The 21,768-nt window shown below is 37.4% G+C and overlaps 1 protein-coding gene across 3 annotated transcripts in view; it reads right to left on the bottom strand.

Annotated features, from left to right (window-relative positions):
* Nucleotides 1-338: 338 nt before the first annotated feature.
* The window catches only part of DCAF6 (DDB1 and CUL4 associated factor 6), a gene marked incomplete at both ends in the record, with an annotated part of 81,090 nt that continues 59,660 nt past the window's right edge, over nt 339-21,768 (bottom strand). For 2 of the 3 annotated variants that reach the window (XM_079547064.1, XM_079547065.1), the window contains 6 exons: nt 339-403; nt 3,266-3,371; nt 5,214-5,302; nt 6,279-6,435; nt 11,792-11,930; nt 18,571-18,612. In XM_079547064.1, the coding sequence (XP_079403190.1) occupies nt 339-403; nt 3,266-3,371; nt 5,214-5,302; nt 6,279-6,435; nt 11,792-11,930; nt 18,571-18,612 (598 nt within the window). The remainder of the gene's footprint in view (nt 404-3,265; nt 3,372-5,213; nt 5,303-6,278; nt 6,436-11,791; nt 11,931-18,570; nt 18,613-21,768) is intronic. The other variant, XM_079547066.1, reaches the window with a different exon arrangement.

Raw genomic sequence — 21,768 nt, 5'->3', positions numbered from 1 at the left:
TGCAAACAGCAGGTATAGAAATTTATTTGAACCAACGTTTTTACTATAATGAAAGTTACTTTAAAACATTGATCCAAGCTCCCACATTTGCAGGTTAAGGAAAATATTGCACTTTGCATCTCCTAGCACCCCTCATACATGGCAAAACATTTTAAAAACATTTTTGCTTATTTTACTTGCACACTCTCTCAAAGTCATGCACACAGTCATTCAAAAACAGAAGGTTAGGTTATCCAAAAGCAGTATCTTAGAATTGCACTAAAGCTCTGTAAGGAAAAATATAATTAATGTCTTGTACAAATTCCATTAACATCTAGGTGCTTGCACACAACTGCCGGTTATTCTTCATCTTCATTTTCGTTCTCCTGACCAGATCCTTCTGATCTGTCGCCTTCCAATCGGTCTGTAAGGCACAGAGAAGATTCAGTAAAGAGAACTTCCACATTTGGGGGGTATTGGCAATGTAGTATCTCTCTGGGCTATTATACAATGCAGAGTGGCTGTGCGTTACACAGTAATAGAACCATGAAAGAAGCTGAAAATGGACTGACAGCAGGGATTGGACAGACAACACTGCAATGAGAAACAACAGTGACAGCAAAAAGTGAATTTTGTGTACAAAATGAGAAACCTAGTAGGTGCTGACTGGCTGTCAGCACAGAAAGGATGAATGAAAGCATTATATTAAAAAAGAGACGGTGAGTCCAAGGGATTGAGGATATTGTTCTGAGACGCTACAATTAGAAATTTGTATACTCCAGGAAACTGCACAATTGCTATCTGTCACTGTATGTGTAAAAAAACCTTACTTTTTGATGTTTAATGACTGGCAGACACAGAAATGTGGGTAGGAACAATATTGGCTCAGTATGAATCACTCAAAGAACGTGCACTGCCAGGTTAAGAAAAACCTCACTCAACAATAACAAATAAAATAAATGAAATCGTAATAAATAAATAGACAACAAAAACAAAAACCAACAACAAAACAAAACAAAAAAAAAACCAAAAAGCAAAAACACTTACAGCAGAGGTAAAGCACACCACTGGCCTGGATACAGTGGCTTTTCTCTTCTTTTCCTGGCTGTCTTCTCCACATAGATAAGTAGGAGGTGAAAGAGGAGCAGCAATTGCTTCCAGGCAGAGCTTCCCTCCTGCTTCATCAATACAAGGCCACTACTCTGCTCAGCCAGTGCTGGACCTCCTCCTCATTTTCAATGTCTAATGCATCTGCCACACTCATCTACAGTTCCGCTAGTTTTCTACCCCACGTGTCATACCAGCCTCCCAAAACCTCCTGTCTCTGCTTCCTTCTCGGTACCATAGAATCACTACAGTTAGAAAGGACCTTTAAGACAATCTAGTCTAACTATTCACCTACCACCAACATGGCCCACTGAATCATGGCCCTACTACCCTTTCCTTAAATGCCTCCAGGGATGGTGACTTCACCACCTTCCTGGGCAGCCTGCTTCAATACTTCACCTCTCCTTCTGAGAATAAATTCTTCCTAACATCCAACTTGAACCTCCCTGGAGCAAATTGAGACCATTTCCTCTCATCCTATTGCTGCTACCTGAGAGAAGAAGCCAACCCCCACCTCACCACAACTTATTTTCAGGCAGCTGTAGAGTGATAACGTCTTCCCTGAGCCTCCTCTTCTCCAGACTGAATAATCCCAGCTCCCTCAGCCACTCCTCATAACACCTGTGCTCCAGACCCTTCACAGCTTTGTTGTCCTTCTCTGAACATGCTCCAGAGCTTCCATGTCTTTCTTGTAGTGAGCAGCTCAAAGCTGAACACAGTACTCAAGGTGTGGTCTCAAGGGTGCCATCTCCCTGCTCCTGCTGGCAACACTGTTTCTGATACAAGCCAGGATGCCACTGGCATTCTTGGCCACCAGGGCACACTGCTGCCTCACGTTCAGTTGAGCGTTGACCAACACCCTCAGACCCTTTTCCTCTGTGCAGCTTTACAGCCACTCCGCCCCAAGCCTGTAGCGTTGCATGGAGTTGTTGTGACCAAAGTGCAGGACCCAGCACTTGGTCTTATTGAACTTCATCCCATTGGCCTCAGCCCAGTAATCCGGTCCAGATCTCTCTGAAGGGCCTTCTAGCAGAAAGATCAACACTTCCCCACAACTTGGTGTCATCTGCAACCCTAATGAAGGTGCACTCAATTTCCTCATTCAATTCATCAATACAGATATCAAACAGGACCGGCCCCAGTACCAAACCCTGGGGAACACCCCTGGTGACTGTACACCAACTGGATTTAACTCCATTCACCACCACTCTCTGAGCTCAGCCCTCCAGCCAGCTCTTTACTCAGCAATGAGTCAAGGCATGTCTAGGAGACAGCTGCCCAGCTTCTCCAGAAAAATACTGTGAGGGGCAGTGTCAAAAGCTTTGCTGAAGTCTAGGTAGACTACATTAACAGCCTTTCCCTCATCTACCAGGCTGGTCATCTTGTTACAGAAGGAGATCAGGTTGGTCAAACAGGACCTGCCTTTCATAAACCCATGCTGGCTGGGCCTGATTCCCCAGTTGTCCTACACATGCCCATGCAATGTCATCATGCTCAGGATGATGTGTTCCATAACCCAGGTCAGGCTGACAGGCCTGTAGTTCCCTGGATACCCCTTACGATCCTTCTTATAGCTGTGCATCACATTAGGAAGACCCCAGCCCTCCGGGATCTCTCCAGTCGAGCAGGAATGCTGACAGATGGTGGAAAGCTGCTTGACAATCACATCTGCCAGCTTCCTCAGCACCCTCAGGTGGATCCCATCCAACTTCACAGACCTGTGACAGTCCAGGTGGAGTACAAGGTCCCTAACTGCTCCCCATCCCAGACTTCCAAGTCAGGAGGCTGAGTAATCTGAGGATAACTGGTCTAACTATTAAATATGGATGTAAAGAAGGCATTAAGAACCTCAGCTTTTTCCTTATCCTCCATGGCTGTTTCCCACTATTCCAGGGTGGACAGTATGGTCACATTTAAAATATATTGTGCCATTTTCTTGTTCTTTGAGGTTAAAGAAACAAACAAACAGACAAAAGAAAAAAAAAAACAGCTGCAAACATTGCAAGTCTCACACCACAGAAGCAATTCCATAGCACTTCTATTAAGACAATGAAGATCCTTTTAACTTTTTCACGGACCTCAGATGTAGGCAGATAAAACTGAAGATCTTTATGGTTCCCCAACCCACCTGCTTTTTCATAGATCAATGTGGTGGTCAAGTCCTAAAGAAGTCTCTCACCTGCTCTTATGTGATTCAAAGATGCCAACATTCGTAACATAAAAGATGCTGGAACAGTGATAGTGTTTCTGGTTTCTTCCAGCATTAACTCATTACGTGTTATAACCTAGAAGCAGTGAAGGGGAAAAAAAGCATAGAAATAAATATAAACAAAATTGCATCAATATTTGTTTGACGATATAAAGTTTCTACACATTTACACATCCAAAATTGCATTAAGTGAGAATTACTTTAATAATTACTAACAAATATTGTTATACCAATTCTATGGTGGTAAGAAATGTAAGACAGGACTCTGCCTATAGATACCTATTAGTCTACCTAAAGAGTATTTTAGTGAGATCATCACTCTGTTGCTGACGCCCATAGCAGATATTCAGACAGGCAGCTAAGAAAAACTTTCAGAAATGAGACCTTGCATGAAGTAGGAAGGACTGAAGAAAGAGTGTTACAGATGGCAACTATTGCAGAAAACAAAGTTCCAGCACCAGCACTAGCCAAGAATGTGGGAAGGAAAAGAGATGAGGTTACCCCGAACTCCTACCTTCATGCTGCTTGAAATTTCTAGCAAAAATCCAAGGAACACAAGCAATTATTCTATTCCTGTTCAGGAACATTCTTCAGCTCCATGATTTTTTTTGAACAGATCTACAGCTTTCTAGTAACTTGAAACAGCCATTCCCTACCCTCTTGGTTTCAAGGAAAAAAAAACTCCACTAACAAGCACCTTTGCTTCTTCTGCCTCCTCTCTTGCTCAAGGTAGTTCCCTACTGCTTTGCCACTAAATTCTAATTCACCCATCTCTCAGATCACATTTTCCAGTATTACAAAGCATGCAGATTTCTCTATGGGGAGAACTTCAGACAATTATTCAGTCCTTCCTTGCAGAACAGCTGCTGTAAGGCAGGTAAATAACGCATTTCTCTCTCTCTTTCTTTTCCCCCCGAGACTCCTTCTTAAGCCTGCCCCTCTTCTAAGGAAAATATTCTTGCAATTGTTGGCAGTGATGTCCTCCCAGAGGAGTCAGAGACCCCCTTCTCTGCTGCCACCATCTGCTTACCAGGCAATTCTGTACAGCTGACCACTCCCCAAAAAACCAAACTCAGAAGACAGCATTGCCATTTTTTTTTCCTTCTTTCACAAGTATCAATACGGTAACTACTTTTAGCACACACTGATGTTTAGCAACAGATACTTATGAACTTTGCAGACTCCCAAATATTTCATCAGTTAAGCTATCACACAATCAACACTTAGGCATCTCATCACCCTGTGCTACTTTTCTAAAATAATGGCAAAGTGTTCAAAACTCACACAGGGATGGTTGCCTGTTTTTAAAGGGGTTGTAGCTAAGGACTGTTGTGCTGCTGTGCAGTTGTTTCTTATTGTTTTGTTTTTAAATAGATGTGGCACTAATAGAGCGAAATAAAAACAAATACGGGCTAGTATAACCCTTCTGTCCAAGAGATTGTGCTAAAAAAACCCCAACGTTTTAATAAGTCATGTTATTCCATAAAGTTCCTGATTTGCACTCTTAATTTAACTCCTTTTAATGTCAAAGAATATTAAATAGGATTGATTTTTCCGTTCCTTGCTCTTCTGTATATCACTGTTTCCTTCAGTTAGTTTGTTTATAAACAATCAGTGCCTTCATTTCTAATTTCTGTGTTTTCCTTCTCTAATCGACTTTTCATGCTTTTTCCAGCTTTTCTTGTACATGATTTCTTATATTTTCATATTCTATCACATAATTTCTAGGAGTGTTAATGAAATACGAAGCGAATCTGTGTGCTGATACGAAAGTCAGCTGTCATAAAGAACAATTTTTTATTTGTACTTTTTTTTAACATTAGATAATTCTGCTAATTCAGTATCTGTAATCTGCAGCAAGGACTTCTGCAGAATGAGAAGACGCAACATAAATGAGAAATGGAGGGAAGGTTCTTACTTCATCTGCAAGTTTCCTGTTAAAAATCCTGGATTCTTCCAATGGTGACCAAATTTTTATATCATAGTCAATTCCCGAAGAGGCCAGAACTATAAGTAAGTAATAATAATCATATATGAAATATGTCATTAGACAGAAACAAGATAATACCAAATATGAAAGTACATTTGAAAGTTTCAGCGTCCTTCATGTAAATGTCTTTGGTATTCAAATATACGAAAGCAATGGATACTCTTAGGAACACTTCTATAATATGCAAAACAACATGATAGTACATCTTCCAGATCACTGTACAAAAACTCTATGAGAATAAAACTTCCACAGAAAGATCTCAGTAACTGGAAATCTGTATAAGATTAACAATCCTATGATCCAGTGGGATTCATCAGAAAAAAAATCCAAGCTCTTCTGCTACTATTTTAACTTTATGTATTTATAGTTGACTATTTTTCTACAGCCACCTAGGCTATGAAGAAAAATAACACAAATGCTTTCTTTGGCTGTGTCAGAAGTTGCAGAATGGCTCAGATTTTTCATCCATGTGTCAGATGACATCTGATTCCTTCTGCTACTTTGGTTCTTCTTTTCTATAAATATTTCCCCCTAAATACAAACTGATAGGATTCCTATGAATTTTGTTTGTTCTAGTCTCACAATGCCACAGAATTCAAATGCGTTTCACTCAATTATCAAACAGAGCAAGTAGAGACCAGACTCAAGTATCACGTCCTAGAGTGTTGGCAACATTTTAGTGACCCCCATATTTCACTCAATAGCATCATGGAAAACAATGCATTAGGAGGGGGAACAAGAGATGAAGATTCTTTTTACTCCACCTCAGCTTTCTATATATATACTCTGTCAGTAATGTTTTCATTCCAGTAAGTTACTGAATGAGGCCAAAGTCATTAGCCCAAGACCAAATTAAAAGCAGCATTATCTAACTTGCATTGGGAAAAATGAACAAGAATTTAATGAAAGTCTATTATAAAGATAACTAAAGACTGAGTTTTGAGAAACAATACAGATAACTTGAATATAGTCTGTGGAAAGTGACTATCTTACTTGGGTCAAATGGATGAGGCTGAAGACAATTTACCACATGATTATCAGCTTCCAGCAGCATGAGATGTTCAGCAGTATGGCGATCCCATATAAAAATATGGCCACAGTCTGAACCACTCATGACAAAGTTAGATCCCCAAAAATTGGCTTCTTTTATCTGTAATAAAAAAACAAGCACAATTAGTTTACTTTTACTTAGAATTTACTTTACAATTACTTTACCAGCTTTAGAAACACATCAAAGAGTATAATCCCATTTCTACAGTACCGCTGCATCTGAATTTAGAGCTCTGCTAATAGAGAAAGAGCACCTATGGAAATTTAAAGGAAACATTTAAAGAAAAACAGTCAAAAAAAGAAAACTTAGAAGGTTACAGATCTCCAGAGCAAACGGGCTGCTAACTAAGAAACGAGAGTCAGCAGATTGGAAATAAATAAGAGATATTACATTATAGCTGAAGGTCTACAGAGTGCGACTGCAGATTTGTTACTTTGCAGAGAGATGAGATGGGTGCACAAATCACTTTTTGGGAAGTGAGTCTACTTAAGTAGATGAAAGTAGAAGCAGCTCTCCCTTCAAGTGGAACCTGTAATATCATAGTCTCATTTTTTTACTATTTTTTTTTTTAAACATGGGGATGAGGCATACTGTTCCATATGGTTGTACCTACAGTTGTTTTGTTAGGGTATGCAGATGTCCTTGTGAAATGCCTGAAGTTGTATGACTAACATTTGTCAGATATCAGGAGTACTTGCACGCTATCAGTGAAAAGTGCTTGTAACAATATCCAAATTTATTTCATTAAAAAAAAAAATTAAACACATATCTTGCTCATATGTAACACATACCTAATTTATAGGTGGTATATTCAGTGAAGGCCTGCAGTTTATAATGAAGGTCATTCTAGCATTTTCGACCAGTTCAGAGCATTTTACTTTGCAGTGGCTGGATTAATATCACACAAACTTTATTCATTTTTAAGTCACTCAGTTGTAAAAAAAAATAATTGGATCATTTTTGTTTTCAACCTGCAGAAAACTCCTCTACAGCTTTATTGATAACAAGTTAGTTCAAGCCTCAGTAATTATTGCCTGTAGTCAAAACAGTCAGGAAGGATTTTTTATGTGCCTGTTGGAAAACGATACATTTGAAGGAGGAAATTCTACACCTCTGACAATAAGACTGATAACTTTACTTGAAAGATGCAAAACTTACTCAGGAATTCCTGAAAAATCAGAAAAAACTAGGAAGAAATCAAAAAATACTGCACTGTGACTTAAAGTGTGCACACTTAAAGTGTGTTGTAAATAAACACAATTGGGCTGAATGTGCCACTCCCTGAAGTATACTATAGAAAGAGTCAAGGCCCTGAGAAGACTTCCAGAAAGCCAGACACTTCTCACTGTAACTATATATAGTTTGTTGCAGAGCTTCACAATCACCTAAGCATGCCTACGTATGCTATACCTAGAATACTATGCAGTGATGTACTATATCTTCCATTTCTTTTTTTCTTGATGTGAAGTGCTATAATTCAGGAAGTATTTGTATGTCAAATTCCATAAGTATTTTTAGTCTCATCAACGTTGTTCTTCTGGATATGGTTTGCTAACAATGCCGTGACACTTTTCTACTGAGGTCACCATCCTTCCCTTTGAAATGGCTAGGCTCTCCTCTCCTTGGTTCTGAGAATTAAAAGCAAATACAGTCAGTGACAAGATAACTAACTTAGCTCATATTAGACTTGCAAAATTCCCTGGGAGACAAGTGAGAAGATAAATCTGAACCACCTTCAAGGCCTCCCTGGATGTGGCTCAGGGCAGCCTGGTCTGGTGGTTGGTGACCCTGCACATAGCAGGGGGGTTGAAACTAGATGATCATTGTGGTCCTTTTCAACCCAGGCCATTCTACAATTCTATTATTCTCTTCTTTGTCCCCATCCCTTCCCTGAAAACATAGCATGGTTATCAGATTACAAAATAATGTATCATCTAATAATTGTTCATACATACCAGTTATATTTATTTTATATTGATTCACGTGACTATTTATATTAGACTAATATTTTTATTTTTAAAATACTGTTTGTAAATAATATCTGTATAGTAATTATTAAATTACTTATTAATTATGAGTTCTGGAACTAATGTAGCTGAAGCACTCTATGAAACAGTGATGCTGAAGTGAAAACAGTTGTGTAAACAACAGAGAAATTGCTGGCCAGGAACAAATGGCCTCCTTAGATGCATCAGATGTGCATCTCCTTGAAAAGCAACGCTGTTATTACTACACACCTGTAACATTCACAATAATCTTATGACTATTGCCTAAAAGAACATGGCTAATTTAACATTTGAACCCCCAAAATAGAAACTTAGAATAATTTCCAAGAAACAACTATGCTTGTTAAATGCAGAATAATCTTTCTGTGCCAAGGCCTTTCTCTCTTGCCTTCACTGTCTGAACATCTGTAATCCAAATGACGTCAATTACTCTGAGCAAACAAGAATGGGTCACTTCCTTCACTAATGGTTGTAATCTTCAGAAATCAATCTGTAATCTTCTGATTTTACACTAACTAGGATGTCATAGTAACCATCTGAACTATCTGAAGGACAGGTTAGATGGCATTAGCTTTCTCACTTGCCATCTTCCAAGTCATCCACAGAATAAGAGGTTAGATGGGATGGCAGAGGGAGAAGGGATGCTTCTTCAAGAGCAGTCAAACTCAGTCACAATGCAAGAGCTGAAAGCTTCACACTAATCTGATCTTCGGGCTGCAGTTTTCAAATGTAAACCTACACAAAAGATTACACTTCAAATAGTTCTGAAGCTTGGAGTGCATTAATTTTTTTGAATTGACATACCCTGGGAGGAGATACATGAACAGAGATTTCCCATAGAGCAGCTTTCAGAGTCCACACAGATGATGTCCAATGCTTGAAGTACAGCACAAAATCACATTCTTAAATAGTAATAATTAAGAAATCTCACACAAAAGAGACAGAAACCTAAGTACGAAAGAGGGCAGAAGACCATTTAAAAAGAATCCTATTATGGAATTGTGTTGTGCGTAACACATCACAAAAAAGCTCTCCAGTAGGCAGCGCCTTCATCCCTTCCTTTTGCACAGCTTTTTCCAAAAAATGCACTGGAGGAAAGGACACACACACAGCCTTGTTCTGTGCCTTGCCCCAGCTATGTAGATTTAAAAAAAGCCATGATAAAGAACCATACTAAGTAAGCTGAACCATTACCACTGTTAAAAATAAGCACTGTATTCCCAGCGTTAAATACATCCACTATCAAATTTCAGCCTTGGGATCTTGCTAGGTCTTTGTCTATAAGAGTATGTTCCTATGATACAGTCATAGCTAAAAATAAGCCAAGAAAATGGCATTGCTGGAATCTATAGTCTAGGACACATTTCCAATATTTTCATCTTTCTGCAGTTTTTGTCTTATAGGTCTCTTTTTATTGTTTTGTTACATAAAAGTGCATCCAAACCATCCATAATCATAAATAACCTTATTTTATTCTCAGTCATTCCTGCTTTCTTTGTATTCTCTTAAGCATCTGCTTATTTTATATTTCTAATTTTCAAATGACTTAATTTTAGCATCACGTAAAGCAACAGATTTCAAATTCACAATTAAAATATTTTATGTTTTCAAACTTTCGGTGCATGCATACCTAATCTATCATCTGCTTCTTGATTACATAAATATGCTCTACTGAAGAACAGAATTTCTTTCAAGCTGACTTTTTAAAATGGGAATCTGGGACTTGGGGTGAATATAATGAAAGGAAGAACGGCAAATGTACAAAAAGAAATGATTAGGACAGGAGAGAAAATTAGTAAGAAAGAGAGCAGAGAAACAGAGAAATTGAGGTACATGGCAAAAGACAAATTCTGAACAGAAAGAAGCTTGGGCTCACAAGATCATTCTTTCCCCGAACAGGCAGAAAGAAATAAGAAATCCCACCCCCTGCCCCCCTACCATCACACACACTGCTGCTATTGTTCCTTTCAAATATCTTGCTTTCTAACAATATAGGAATTACACAAAATATAATCATTACTATTTTTTTGTGAGATTGCCAAATTAAACTCTCAAAAGTCAGAAAGCACCCAAATTAACCGATTGGCATGCCTGACGTTAGTTCATTTCTCTGACATCCGTATGATCAAAATAACACATGTATGTCATTGACAAGACAATTTTATCCCTGGGTAGCTCAAGTGTATAGGAAACAGAGAAAGTGTATAGAGAGTGTGTCCTTTAAACTGTCTCCATCACAAATTTGAAATGGAAACCAGCTTTCTTCCTGCACGATGGAGTCCATCAGAAAAAAGAAAACTTAAAATGGTGTTTGCCAACATAGAAACAAACATTCCAGTCTTCTACTGTATGCATGCCTTGTCAGAAGTGCTCGTGTAAAACTGAAGCTAAAACACTAAACCAAATTCTTCAGAAGCTAAATAACGACGCGCATGGAATAATCTGTGCAACAACACATACACAGAAGGAGACTAAATGAAGACCACTTAGAAAAGCTTAGTCTTAATATCTCTGAACTAAGTGTTCGATAATACGACTAATGCATTTTTGAGTAATTATTTTGTGAAACACAGTGCAAGATCTTGCCATTAATCAAATTTATTCTAGGCTTTATTGTTTTATGCTTACTGAAATATGCACTTATTGAAGCAATTTCCGCACAGTGTAATCAAGGCCTTTCATTTAAACTCTAGAAAACTGCTCATGAAGGAAGAGGGACTAATCCTCAGATCATCTTCAAAAGAAGACACTTAGTATTTCTACAAAGCATCACCTAGCATTGAGAACTTAATACCTTCCAAGTACTGTAAAAAGACAAAAAAAAAAAAAAAAAAAAAAAGGAGCAGTAAGGAAGACAGCATTTGTTTTTCATGCACCACTGTTTGAAAAACATTAGCTGTACTTTTCCTCAAACTTCGCACTTCGTATGAAAAAGGCAGAGCATTTAGTATTGATAGTAAGATTAATAACTAGCAGTTATTTCCTTTTTTAAATTCAAATATGTCAAATCTCTTTAAAATTATTATTGAATCCTTGCTTTTCCTTTCCAAGCTCTTCAAAATCATTGAATTCTGACTCTCCCTTCCAAGCTCTTCAAAATTTAATCATTAATTTCCCTTTAAAGAGCTTGGAAGGGAGAGTGAGAATCCAATAATAATTTTGAAAGCAGTCACATTTTATATCACTTAAGCTGACAGATAAACACCGAAATTTCAACGAAATACAAGGAGAAAATCAAACTGCTGAAAACTTGATTGTCTAACATGGTGCCACACAAGCCGTGCTGATCTTCATTTTCATTTAGAGCAAATTATACATATGACTTCCGACTGAATATACAAGTGCAAGTGTTTACAACATCCTTTTTGGAAAGCTAATCAATGCCGCACCCACACTATTTCACTCCACACGGAAACCTATGGCTCCAGAAGCAAACAAAGCATTTGTACCATTGTTCGGGAATTCCGATGACCTTTATAAACCATCTTTATTAAAGGACGTCTAATGTTCAAAGTCTCCAACTCTTCCATTTCTTTCCTTTCTTTCCTCCTTCTGAAGAGCTCCTGAATGCGGGCAACAGCAGATCGTCTACAAATAGCACACAAAGAGAACAGTACTGAAAGACCAGTTCCAAACATTGAAATGGGCTATCAAAACAGGGCTATAAGATAATAATTAGGCACTCAAACACACTCTCCATAAGTTTGGTACAAGCACCAACGCTATTCCGAATGTAAAACTGCAGACTTTTAAAGATATCCATCCTGACTTAGAGCAAGAACAGCATGCAAGACAGTGGACTGTCAAGTGATGCAACATTTCATTGCCTCTCTGAAGTACAAACATCAGGTGCTGGCAAAATTCACGTGCTTTTTTTATGAAGTGCTAGAGATAACTTCCAAATACAATGAGGTAGCAAAACTCTGAAGTGAAAGGTCTATGCTAATACAGACATTTAAAAACACAGAAAGCTATGAAGGACCTAGTGTGCCTTCCAGTGTGATTTGTTTTGTGGGTTTTCATGGTGGTTTTTTTCCTCCCAAATTTCATAAAATATACTTTTCTTTGTTATTTCCTTATGATACGGTTCAGGGCTTAAACATCTTAACTTAAACAAGTGGTCCTACTAAGGATGGAAATGATTTGAAATAATTTACAGTAGAAACTACCCCTATGTTAGCAGTCTTCCTGGAATAACAAAGACAAATAAGCCAAATGATATATTCTGTTTTGTGACTATTTAGTTCCAGGAAACTACTTCTTGATAAAGATCTGAAAAGACCCTGGTGTAATGTATCTCCACTTTAACCCTAAGTTTGTAGATCCCTATAATTCCCGTTATAACCAAACTAACCACCTGCACCTAGCTCTTCTTTCATTCTTTATCGGGGTTGCTATTAGCTTTGAGGTCCTGAACATATTCTAATGAGAACATCATTCCTCTGGGACAAGTAGGTACAGATTTTAGCAGAAAGCAAGGAATCAAACTATAGAAATACATAGGATCCTGAAAACTAAACTGATCCAGAATTGAACAGATGTGAAACCTTGGTACGCTGCTGTGCAAAGGCTAGTAGCCTGAATTAGGCTGTAAGTAATGTGGTGGTGTTTTAACTGCTGATTCTGGATTCCTGCAACTGGAGTCTTTCCCAGAAAAAAAACTCCAGAAAACTCTATCTCATAATTCTCTCTAACAATGGTCTGCAATGCTTTTGTTTCATTTTTGTCATAGGAGGACGTTGGACAATAAAATAAAGATGAATTGTTATCCTACAGCTAGACAAAGATGAAAATTAATCCAAATGATCAATACAGAATATACATGCATTTATAGAAAACTGTCAAACTATGACAAGTCTTCTAATGTGGCAAAACCTTCACAGGATATTTTAATACTTTTTTTTTTTTTTTTTAATAGAAATTAGAGGAGGTTTGTAAGTGTTAGTCAACAGATCCACTCAACAGTGAGCTAACACATCTACTGGAAAATTGTCTGGACAAATTCCATAAAACGGACTACTTCTGTTTCCTTTGTGAGAGTTCTCTACCTCCCCCAATTTCCTATCTGTGCAGTTCTCTAGTTCCACCTTCATACACAAATACTAAATAAGTATGCTGTGATTGTTAATTATTCTATGTGATGGAAATGAGCGGCACCTGATAAACTAGATAAATTACTTGCAGAAATCTTAAACAATTATTTATAGACATTTAGCTTTGTACCTGTTTAAAATGAAGTTGTTTCTGAGAGAAATTAAAGGAAATAACAATTGTTATCAACCACATCAACGACCACAAGGCTTCAGAAACAGCACAGCTACTCATCACAGTAAGACCCTTTTTGATTTCAAGAACACGCCTGCTAGCCTTATGGCTATTGCTCACTGTGATGCTCATTTGGATTTTTGGATGTGGTGCATTCATCCATATTAATTAGTTAACAAAAAGATGAGCAGCAGAGAGGTTGAAAAGTTAAACATCGTTAGGTTTGACACAGCGGGAAATTTATCCATCTCTTTCAAAAGAGATGCTTGCTAGATTGCATCTAAGAAGTTTTGAGATCAGAAGATAGTGTTAAATAACTAACCGGTGTTCCAAAGTAGTTCTTTGATATGTTTTCTTTTGTCTTAGCATTCCTATGAAAATTCACATCCCCATCTAAATTCCCCCAACGCAGCCTGTTACAAAAAATGTCAAGGCTCCTCAGAATCATGCATTTTTTAAATAAAAGCAGAAACAAAAAGCCATTTTTAATAAAAACAGCGCCTTTCCTTTAAGTTCAGTTCTGAGTTTAAGGCCTTATTTTAAAAGACAAAAACGGACTCATACTTCAGTTATCTTATAAAGTCAATGACTACCTTCAGCATGGAGACTGCAGCCAGGCACACGTGGCTGTAACTGTGAGACACTTATCATGCACTCCAGTAACATGCTGCTACAAGCAGGAGCTTGGCAGAGGCAAGTCTTCTCCTTAAAAGTTAAATATGAGCACAATCTAATCTTAGATTCTCTAAGGCACACTAACGAATACCACTAAGAAAACAAAAACATATTTGTCTAGGGTTTTTAATTTCTATTTGTGATAAGCAATTCCTGTCCATTGCAACATAAAGTTAGGCAACAGCCTAATGATATGAACCATCAGGAGGTAACGAAGGGTGCTGTGCAATTCTCTCTTCTGGGGTTTGCCTAAGTCTGACTGTGAGCTGCTGCTTCTCTTTCAAACTGCTAACTCTTCCAAGCATAAATTGACAGATGTTGAAATTTGTACACATTGTGTCAGTATTCTTCAGGCAGCTTCATCGATTGATAAAACCAAGCTATTTTCCCATATTCACCAAATAATAAAGACTTGCTGAAAATGCTGGATACAAAAACAATTATTGTTACTATTTTTATGGAACAGAAAATGTTATGTCTTGTAATGCTGATGAAACTGATTGTTTTCTGTTAGTCACCCTGAAAGTAATGCCTCCTATTTATTTCCACGGTAACTACAACAACTATGAAGAGCACAATAACACTACTTGATAGAGTAAATTCTCAGCTACAAAATACTACTTCTCAACACAGTCATCACCATTAACTGTACATTTTCACCAGCAATAACAAGAGCCTGCACGCCATACCCATAAAAATCTGCACTTGCAGAGGTAATCCAATGTTTCACGGCTGCTATGAAGACACTGCTGTTAGGAAAATCTTGCCCACACAGTCCATCTTTCATTGGCCCAAACTGATGGAAGACAGAAGATGCCTAATCTGGATTATACAGCAGCTATGGCAGGACAGTCCAGCTGAGACTGACAGTGTGCTCCACAGTCCCCAAACTGGTATGAGGCCTGGAATCATCGTATTGCAAGAAAAAGGTTGTCCTCTTCTCTGGCCTGATTCCAGAAGTACAAGCTTTCAGCTTAGGTAGCAGCACAACATAGTGGTCAGAGTGGATGGTTTACCCAGGCTCCAGGAAATCCAGAAGGATCATCCCTTTCTTATCCCAAAAATGTGTACCACTTTACCGCCTGAGGGCTAAGTCCTGAGCTTTTTCTTCATATATCATCACTCCATGGACTGTTGTTTCAACTCTGGTTTGTAGTGATGACAACACATCTCATTACTGGTAATGATGCAATCCATGAAACTGTCACCTTCAGCATCAGATTGGTTCAATAGGTCCTGACGAACTTCCATACAGTTCCTTCTGTTCGTGTGTGAGCATTCGTGTGACACATCTGGCACAAACTTTGTGATATTCCAGCACTGCCATTGACAATGACTGCATGGCTGTCCAGAATGTGACTTGTTTTTGATGTCTCCATCTTCCACTGCTGAAATGAACCTCACCGTGCTCATACCCACTGTCTGGTCTCCAGAAATGTTCAGCAAGTGTCAATGAAAGTTGATGCATGGAGGAATTCAATGACACACCTTTGCTTCATACACACCTCCATGCCAGATGCCATTTTGTCAGATTGCCCTTTGCTGCCATCTGTCACACAGCAACCATATGTACTGGAATGCTATTGGAAAGGTTCAGTCTCTTCTGTTATATCTGCCTCTGACAATGTGTGCCAATATACTAAAATAGGGGGCATTACTTTCAGAGCAGTCCTTATAGTTATATCCTTAAGCTCTGATTTCAGAATAATTCAGTACTCCCATCTTATCTGAAGGTATATGGTTAAAAAAGCTTTAGCTTTATTTTTTGCTATGTTTGTGTAATATCTTATAAAATTGATGTTGAAAGAAAGATGAGCCCCTTACAATCAGCCCGATTCAAGTCTCCAAAGTTGATTGTTATAAATATTAATGATCAAAAGCGTATTTAAGTTAGGACCTATATTAACTGAATAGGCATTCACAAGTGTAACCATTATTCTTTCAATTATATAGCCAGAAAAACAGAAAAGATGCAAACTCGTAAGCTATAAAGTTTTCAAAAGAAAAGTCTTTGTCACATAGAACATTCTCTTTATGTTTAGGAATTCTGCCACCTAATAAGGAGTTCAGAAATATGTATGTGCAATCTAATAAGCAGCCTATTATTAAAGCACATTATTTCTCTTAAAATTAAAACATCATTCCTCTTGAAAATACATTTTTTGAGAACAGGGGACCCTAGTTCCCAGCCTACGTTACTAAGTCTGCAGCATGTTTTAAAACAACTATGCTTATTTGTTAAAATTATTTTGAAAGTCACTCTTCTATGTTTCTCAGAAGAAGGAAAACCTAACATCACAATTAACCATCAGCTGAATCTGCAAACAACCTACAGGAATTCAGCCACAAACATTTTTCTATTTAGAGGCCCAGGTGCAGCTGTCACTAAATTTATCAGGTATCCTAGATAACCCTTCTTCTTTCCAACACCATTATTGCAAGGTGATCATCTCCCAAGTTCAGCTGCAGCAACTGGTTCTGGAGCTCAGGCACACTTCCTTTCCTGCATTCTTCTTGTCTCAGCTCTGATCACTCAACTGAAACAGCATAGAGTCCTCCAGTACTAAGGATCTTCGCCTTTTAAGGTTTCCAAATTCACTAAAACGCAGCCAAACACTGTCTGCTTTTGGTACCAGGAACACCGCTTCCTTCTCTGCTGCTGTTTGAAGCCTGTTTTTGTTGTTATTGCCATCTTCTCATCTGAACTATTTTTTCCTATCCAAATCAATGCAGGGAACCTAAGGCTTATTCCCTTTACATTAGAAGCAGTTTCTTTTGGTCACTTCTTCATTGACCATGTAGACAAATCCACCTGCCCGCTACCAGGTTCTTGCCCAAGAATTCCCACCATGTCTCTTTAGAAATAAGCTGTCATCAGGAAAGTCAAATCCAGCTCAGGAAGGTGGCCAATTTTTAAACTATATTAAAACAGATCCTGTTCTTGAATGTCAATATTTGATTGTGTTTCTGATTTTAATTACCAAATGCCCATGGTCCTATGGAAGCCTCTGACACTCAGAAAGAGGTTTACTACTGCTGTCAAATATCAAGCATTAAGGAGGTTCATAAATAGCAGCACAACTGTCATACTAACAGCCCACTGACATCCTAAGAGCAAAAATTTATTTTACTGCTGATTACATAAGACAAAATGTTTACCCAAATGCCTTCCATAAGTCACACAACCAGTATTTTAATTCTCCTTAGATGCAAACCTTTCTAAATTCAACTAAAATCAGAGAAAAGTACAGTGAAAAAAAAAGTTCTATGCTGAACAAATCACTCATTTTTATATGACATTTATAGCAAACAAAATCTATCTTCTGGACATTACTGAAGAGCTAAAGAACTCCATGGTAAATGTTTAATACAGAAAGGATACCTATTGTGAAAGTTAGGTACAATACAGCAAAAAGAACACAGGCTCCTGAACCCTTACGGATATCATTGTGTTAAATTTATGTATTTCAATTACAGCTGAGTTTGAAATATACGACAATGGAATATGTGTCTATGGTATTTTCCTCTGAGCATTTAAGATACAGGACTCAGGTTAAGTTTTGCATGAAACAACATCCTATGTCTTTTCCTTTGTAGCCACACAAGGACAGTGTGTTATTTTTCATCTTTAGCATTATTTTCCCTGGTGTTTTCTCTATTTCCCGAGGCTTTAGCATTAAATCACACTAGAACATCCCTCCCTCTTACGGCACATGGCCAAACAGTTTCTCAAACCTTCCATGTTCTTATAACTAATTCACTGAAGTATTTCAGTGAAGAACATGAGATCAAGTGACTTTTCCATTTAACCTGATTATATTTAGCACTTTTTTTTTTAGAAATAGTTAGCACTTTTTTGATAAATATGCATTATCAAGTATACCTTTGATAATTACATCTTGTTCAGGGGAAAAAAACAACAAAAAAAAAGATGTAAAATCTTATATTTTTTCAGAACTGGGTGTTCTCTAGTGCCAGACAAAGCAGATGCAAAGTTAAACGTTCATCAGCAGCCTAATAAAAAAGATATTTGTTTTTCACAAACTTAACACTTTACAAATTCCATTAATTTCTACAGCACACAATAAAAATGTTAATGTTGTTAAATGTATATGCTGCCATTTTTTTTTTTCCATTTCCATGCAAATACATGCAGCTAAATATAATTCATAGCACTTTAAGTATAGCAATTCTTAAAATGCCAGTTAGATACAAAAAACAAGAACCTGATAAATCCATTATACAGAAATAATAAGGGGGGCAGGGGGGAGAAAAAAGAATCAATTACCTCATTATTCTATCACCTATCGCTGTTCCTCTGATATTATATCTAGCAAAGGGAACAACAACTGAAGTCATTCAAAAATGCTGGATATCATGGATAAGGTTTTTAAAAGGTTAGCATCCATTACAAAATGTGTTCTACTTCTTCCAGTTGAGGAGATTTATGCTCAATGTGTTAGTACATGAGACTATCTCAATTTCAGCAAAAATAATGTTCAGATTACATATTAGTACACAAAGTAGATCCTATAAAATGCAGTAATTTTCATAGATTATAGCAGAAATGGAAGCAGCTGCCTTATTATTTCAATTTTATGTTTGCATTTGTTTCAAATTTTGATTCACTAGTTTAAAACCTTCCAAACTTCACCTCTGCTCAAAGATCAGCTTCTGTCCAAGTCTACAGAAAAGTAATGGAGTCATTTAAGAAGGAAAACAGCCCTGAAAGAGTTGGATTTTCTTGTACTTTGTGAAAATCAAGCTCATTCAGTTAAAAACAGCATTCTCTGCTCATAAGGTTTATATATCTTTCTTAGATTCCTCACTCTTCCTCACACACATTGCAAAGTACACTGTCCAGGTGAGCCATATTATCTCTCTCTGTTCCAACTACTAAACTTAGTAAGTTTTAATGAAGATACGCCATGGGCCTAATTTAAGACTTCAAAACCTGTTTATCTTCTCATATTTATAAAACAAAGAATCATTTCATGTGGCTTTTTTTTTTTTTTAAGTGAAAAATATTGTAGGCAATTCCTTATACATTAAAAAGAATGTGTATTGACTAGCCTGTAGTCAATCCAAAATAGAAGCTTCTTTTAGCCACTGATCTTCACCACTCTTATAATGATGTTCAGAGGTTGCAGAAATGCTACAGGAAAAGAGATGTCACATTCTCAATTCTTTCAATGAATATCCTTCAACATCAAAACTATTTCAACCTGATTCCCAATCAATATTCAGTTGACTTAACCAATTTATCAACCCACAAAAGACTCTTCTATTTCTACATATTTTGCTGCTAGTATTTCAGGCCCTTTTCAAAACACTCATGTAAGTGCAGGGGTTGCGTTTCTCTATCTGTCACACCGTCTTTCCAGGCAGGTTAGCTGCAGACAAACTACCCTCATTGTGTTTTGAGACATTTAAGGAACTACAGCAAGAGTTCATGTTCCTTCCATCAATTCTTACATTGTATAAGTGAGATAAAAAAGACCCCGTTCCTTGTCTGAACACATTAAAAGTTGTAATCAAACAATGAATGTTCTGAAAAATTAGATTTGAAAAATTGGTTTAAAAAAAAAACCTGTTCATAAATCTGAAATCCACATCCATCCTACTAAAAATTGTCCGAATCCTGCAAAGTTGAAGCAGCAGGAAGTTCTCTATTTATTTAACTTCAAGTCACAATGTCAAAAGAGGTATCAAGAGGGTACTTCAGCCACTTCTTTTCCTTAAGAGGAAGTTTAAGTTCTTGACTTCAGAGTACAGGTTCAGAAGGCTCCCCTCCCTTTCTCAGTGGAGGAAGCTTTACTTCACAGTGGAAAGCTGAGTCAGTTTCTTCTAACGCATTTCCCCATCTGTGGAGTTTCTCCTATACATAAACAATTAGGTATGGGAGGAAAAAAAAGTAAAAAATCCTAAAATTTCTTCCAGACAAAAACTACTAATGTTATATACTGCAGAAGGCTTAATAGTTGAACTGTTTTGTTGTGGTTTTTTTTGTTGTTGTTGTTTGTTTGTTTTTAGCACTGTTTCAAAATTCTTTTGTCCCAGAAAAAAACATTAAATTATTTTTTTGCCACTATGTGCATAAATTAGATTCAGAAAAGTTACATTATTGCAGGACAACCTTATAACTTCTCTGGAAAGAAAAAACAAACAAAGAAAACAAAAACCCAGTACCTTCTAGATATTATAGAGAGACAAAACCTAGTATACTACTTCCGTATTAATGACATTAATTATGTCACAGGGATGACACATGGGAAACTCAATAATTAAGTAAATCTGAGAAGATGAGCTTTAGTAAAGGAATTGTTAGGTAACACAATTTTCTAAGTGAGAAAAGAGAGAATATAAGACAATAGGAAGCATACTGGTGGACTTACTGGCCTTGAAGGCAATTTGTTCAATGTATTGCTAATGACCTTTGAGCAAAATGTAGGAATGTACTCATGCTATGCATTAAGAATGTGAAATTGGGTAATTTTAAGACTATAGGACTGTAGGACCTTGAGAACAGTCATATACTTCCAAGCTTGCTTCTGGTAAAAGATCAGAACATTATCCTGAGAACATTATCCATGAGAACATGATGAAGGAAAGAGTTCAATAGCCTGAAGACAAAAAGCCACCACTATGAGGCAGCCATAGGCAAGAGAGAGGAAAGATGACATTATCCCATTGGTACCACTAAAGAATCTTCCCTAGAAAATGAGGAATACTCATACCATTGCTCTTAGCAACGTTCACACAGCACAGTGCGCGTAATTCTGGCCTACCAGATTCAAGAAAGATTACAGATGGGAACCAGTACAATGCTGGAAGATTACTAGAAGACTTTACTGCTAAGAATACAGAAAATCTTAGTGCTCTTTAGTCTAGCAAAACAAAAGCCAACAACAGGCAGGATGAGCATCATTTAAATGATGTTCATCCTGTTCATCCATGCACTGAGCATGGAAAAACAGTTATTTCAAAGCACTATGTTAGCACAAAACAAAAAGACTGATTATGGTCTACTTATACCCGTTGTATTAGGAATGCTTTGAAGCAACTTCCCAACTTGTTAAGGCATCAGGGGGATTTTACGTAAGGGATATGTAAGTTTATGAAAGGGATAATATGCTACAACATCTGTTGCATAGTAGAGAGGACTTTCAATTCCTTTCACTCCTTTTCATGAGAGATATAAATACTAAGGGCTTATAGCTGGACTTTAAGACCACTGGTGCCTAATCTCTCTCCCTGGATATCCAAATTCTTTTCCATTACTCATAGCTTGTCTCACTTTTCTTCAGTATCTCAAAGGACATTTAGAAACTCCTGAAACTAGAAGAATAGGAGGGGAACGAAGTAAATATGTATTGTTAGAAATTAAACTTGAAAAGTTCTCTGTTTATATGTATACAGAAGTAGAATAAAATGAGGTGGTCGGTTTAAGCCTGAGTAATGAAAGCCTGGAGGCAATCCTAAACCG

This window comes from Tetrao urogallus (assembly GCF_951394365.1).
Source record: "Tetrao urogallus genome assembly, chromosome: 1".
Classification (NCBI taxonomy): Eukaryota; Metazoa; Chordata; class Aves; order Galliformes; family Phasianidae; genus Tetrao; species Tetrao urogallus.
This window is presented reverse-complemented; position numbering and strand designations above follow the sequence as displayed.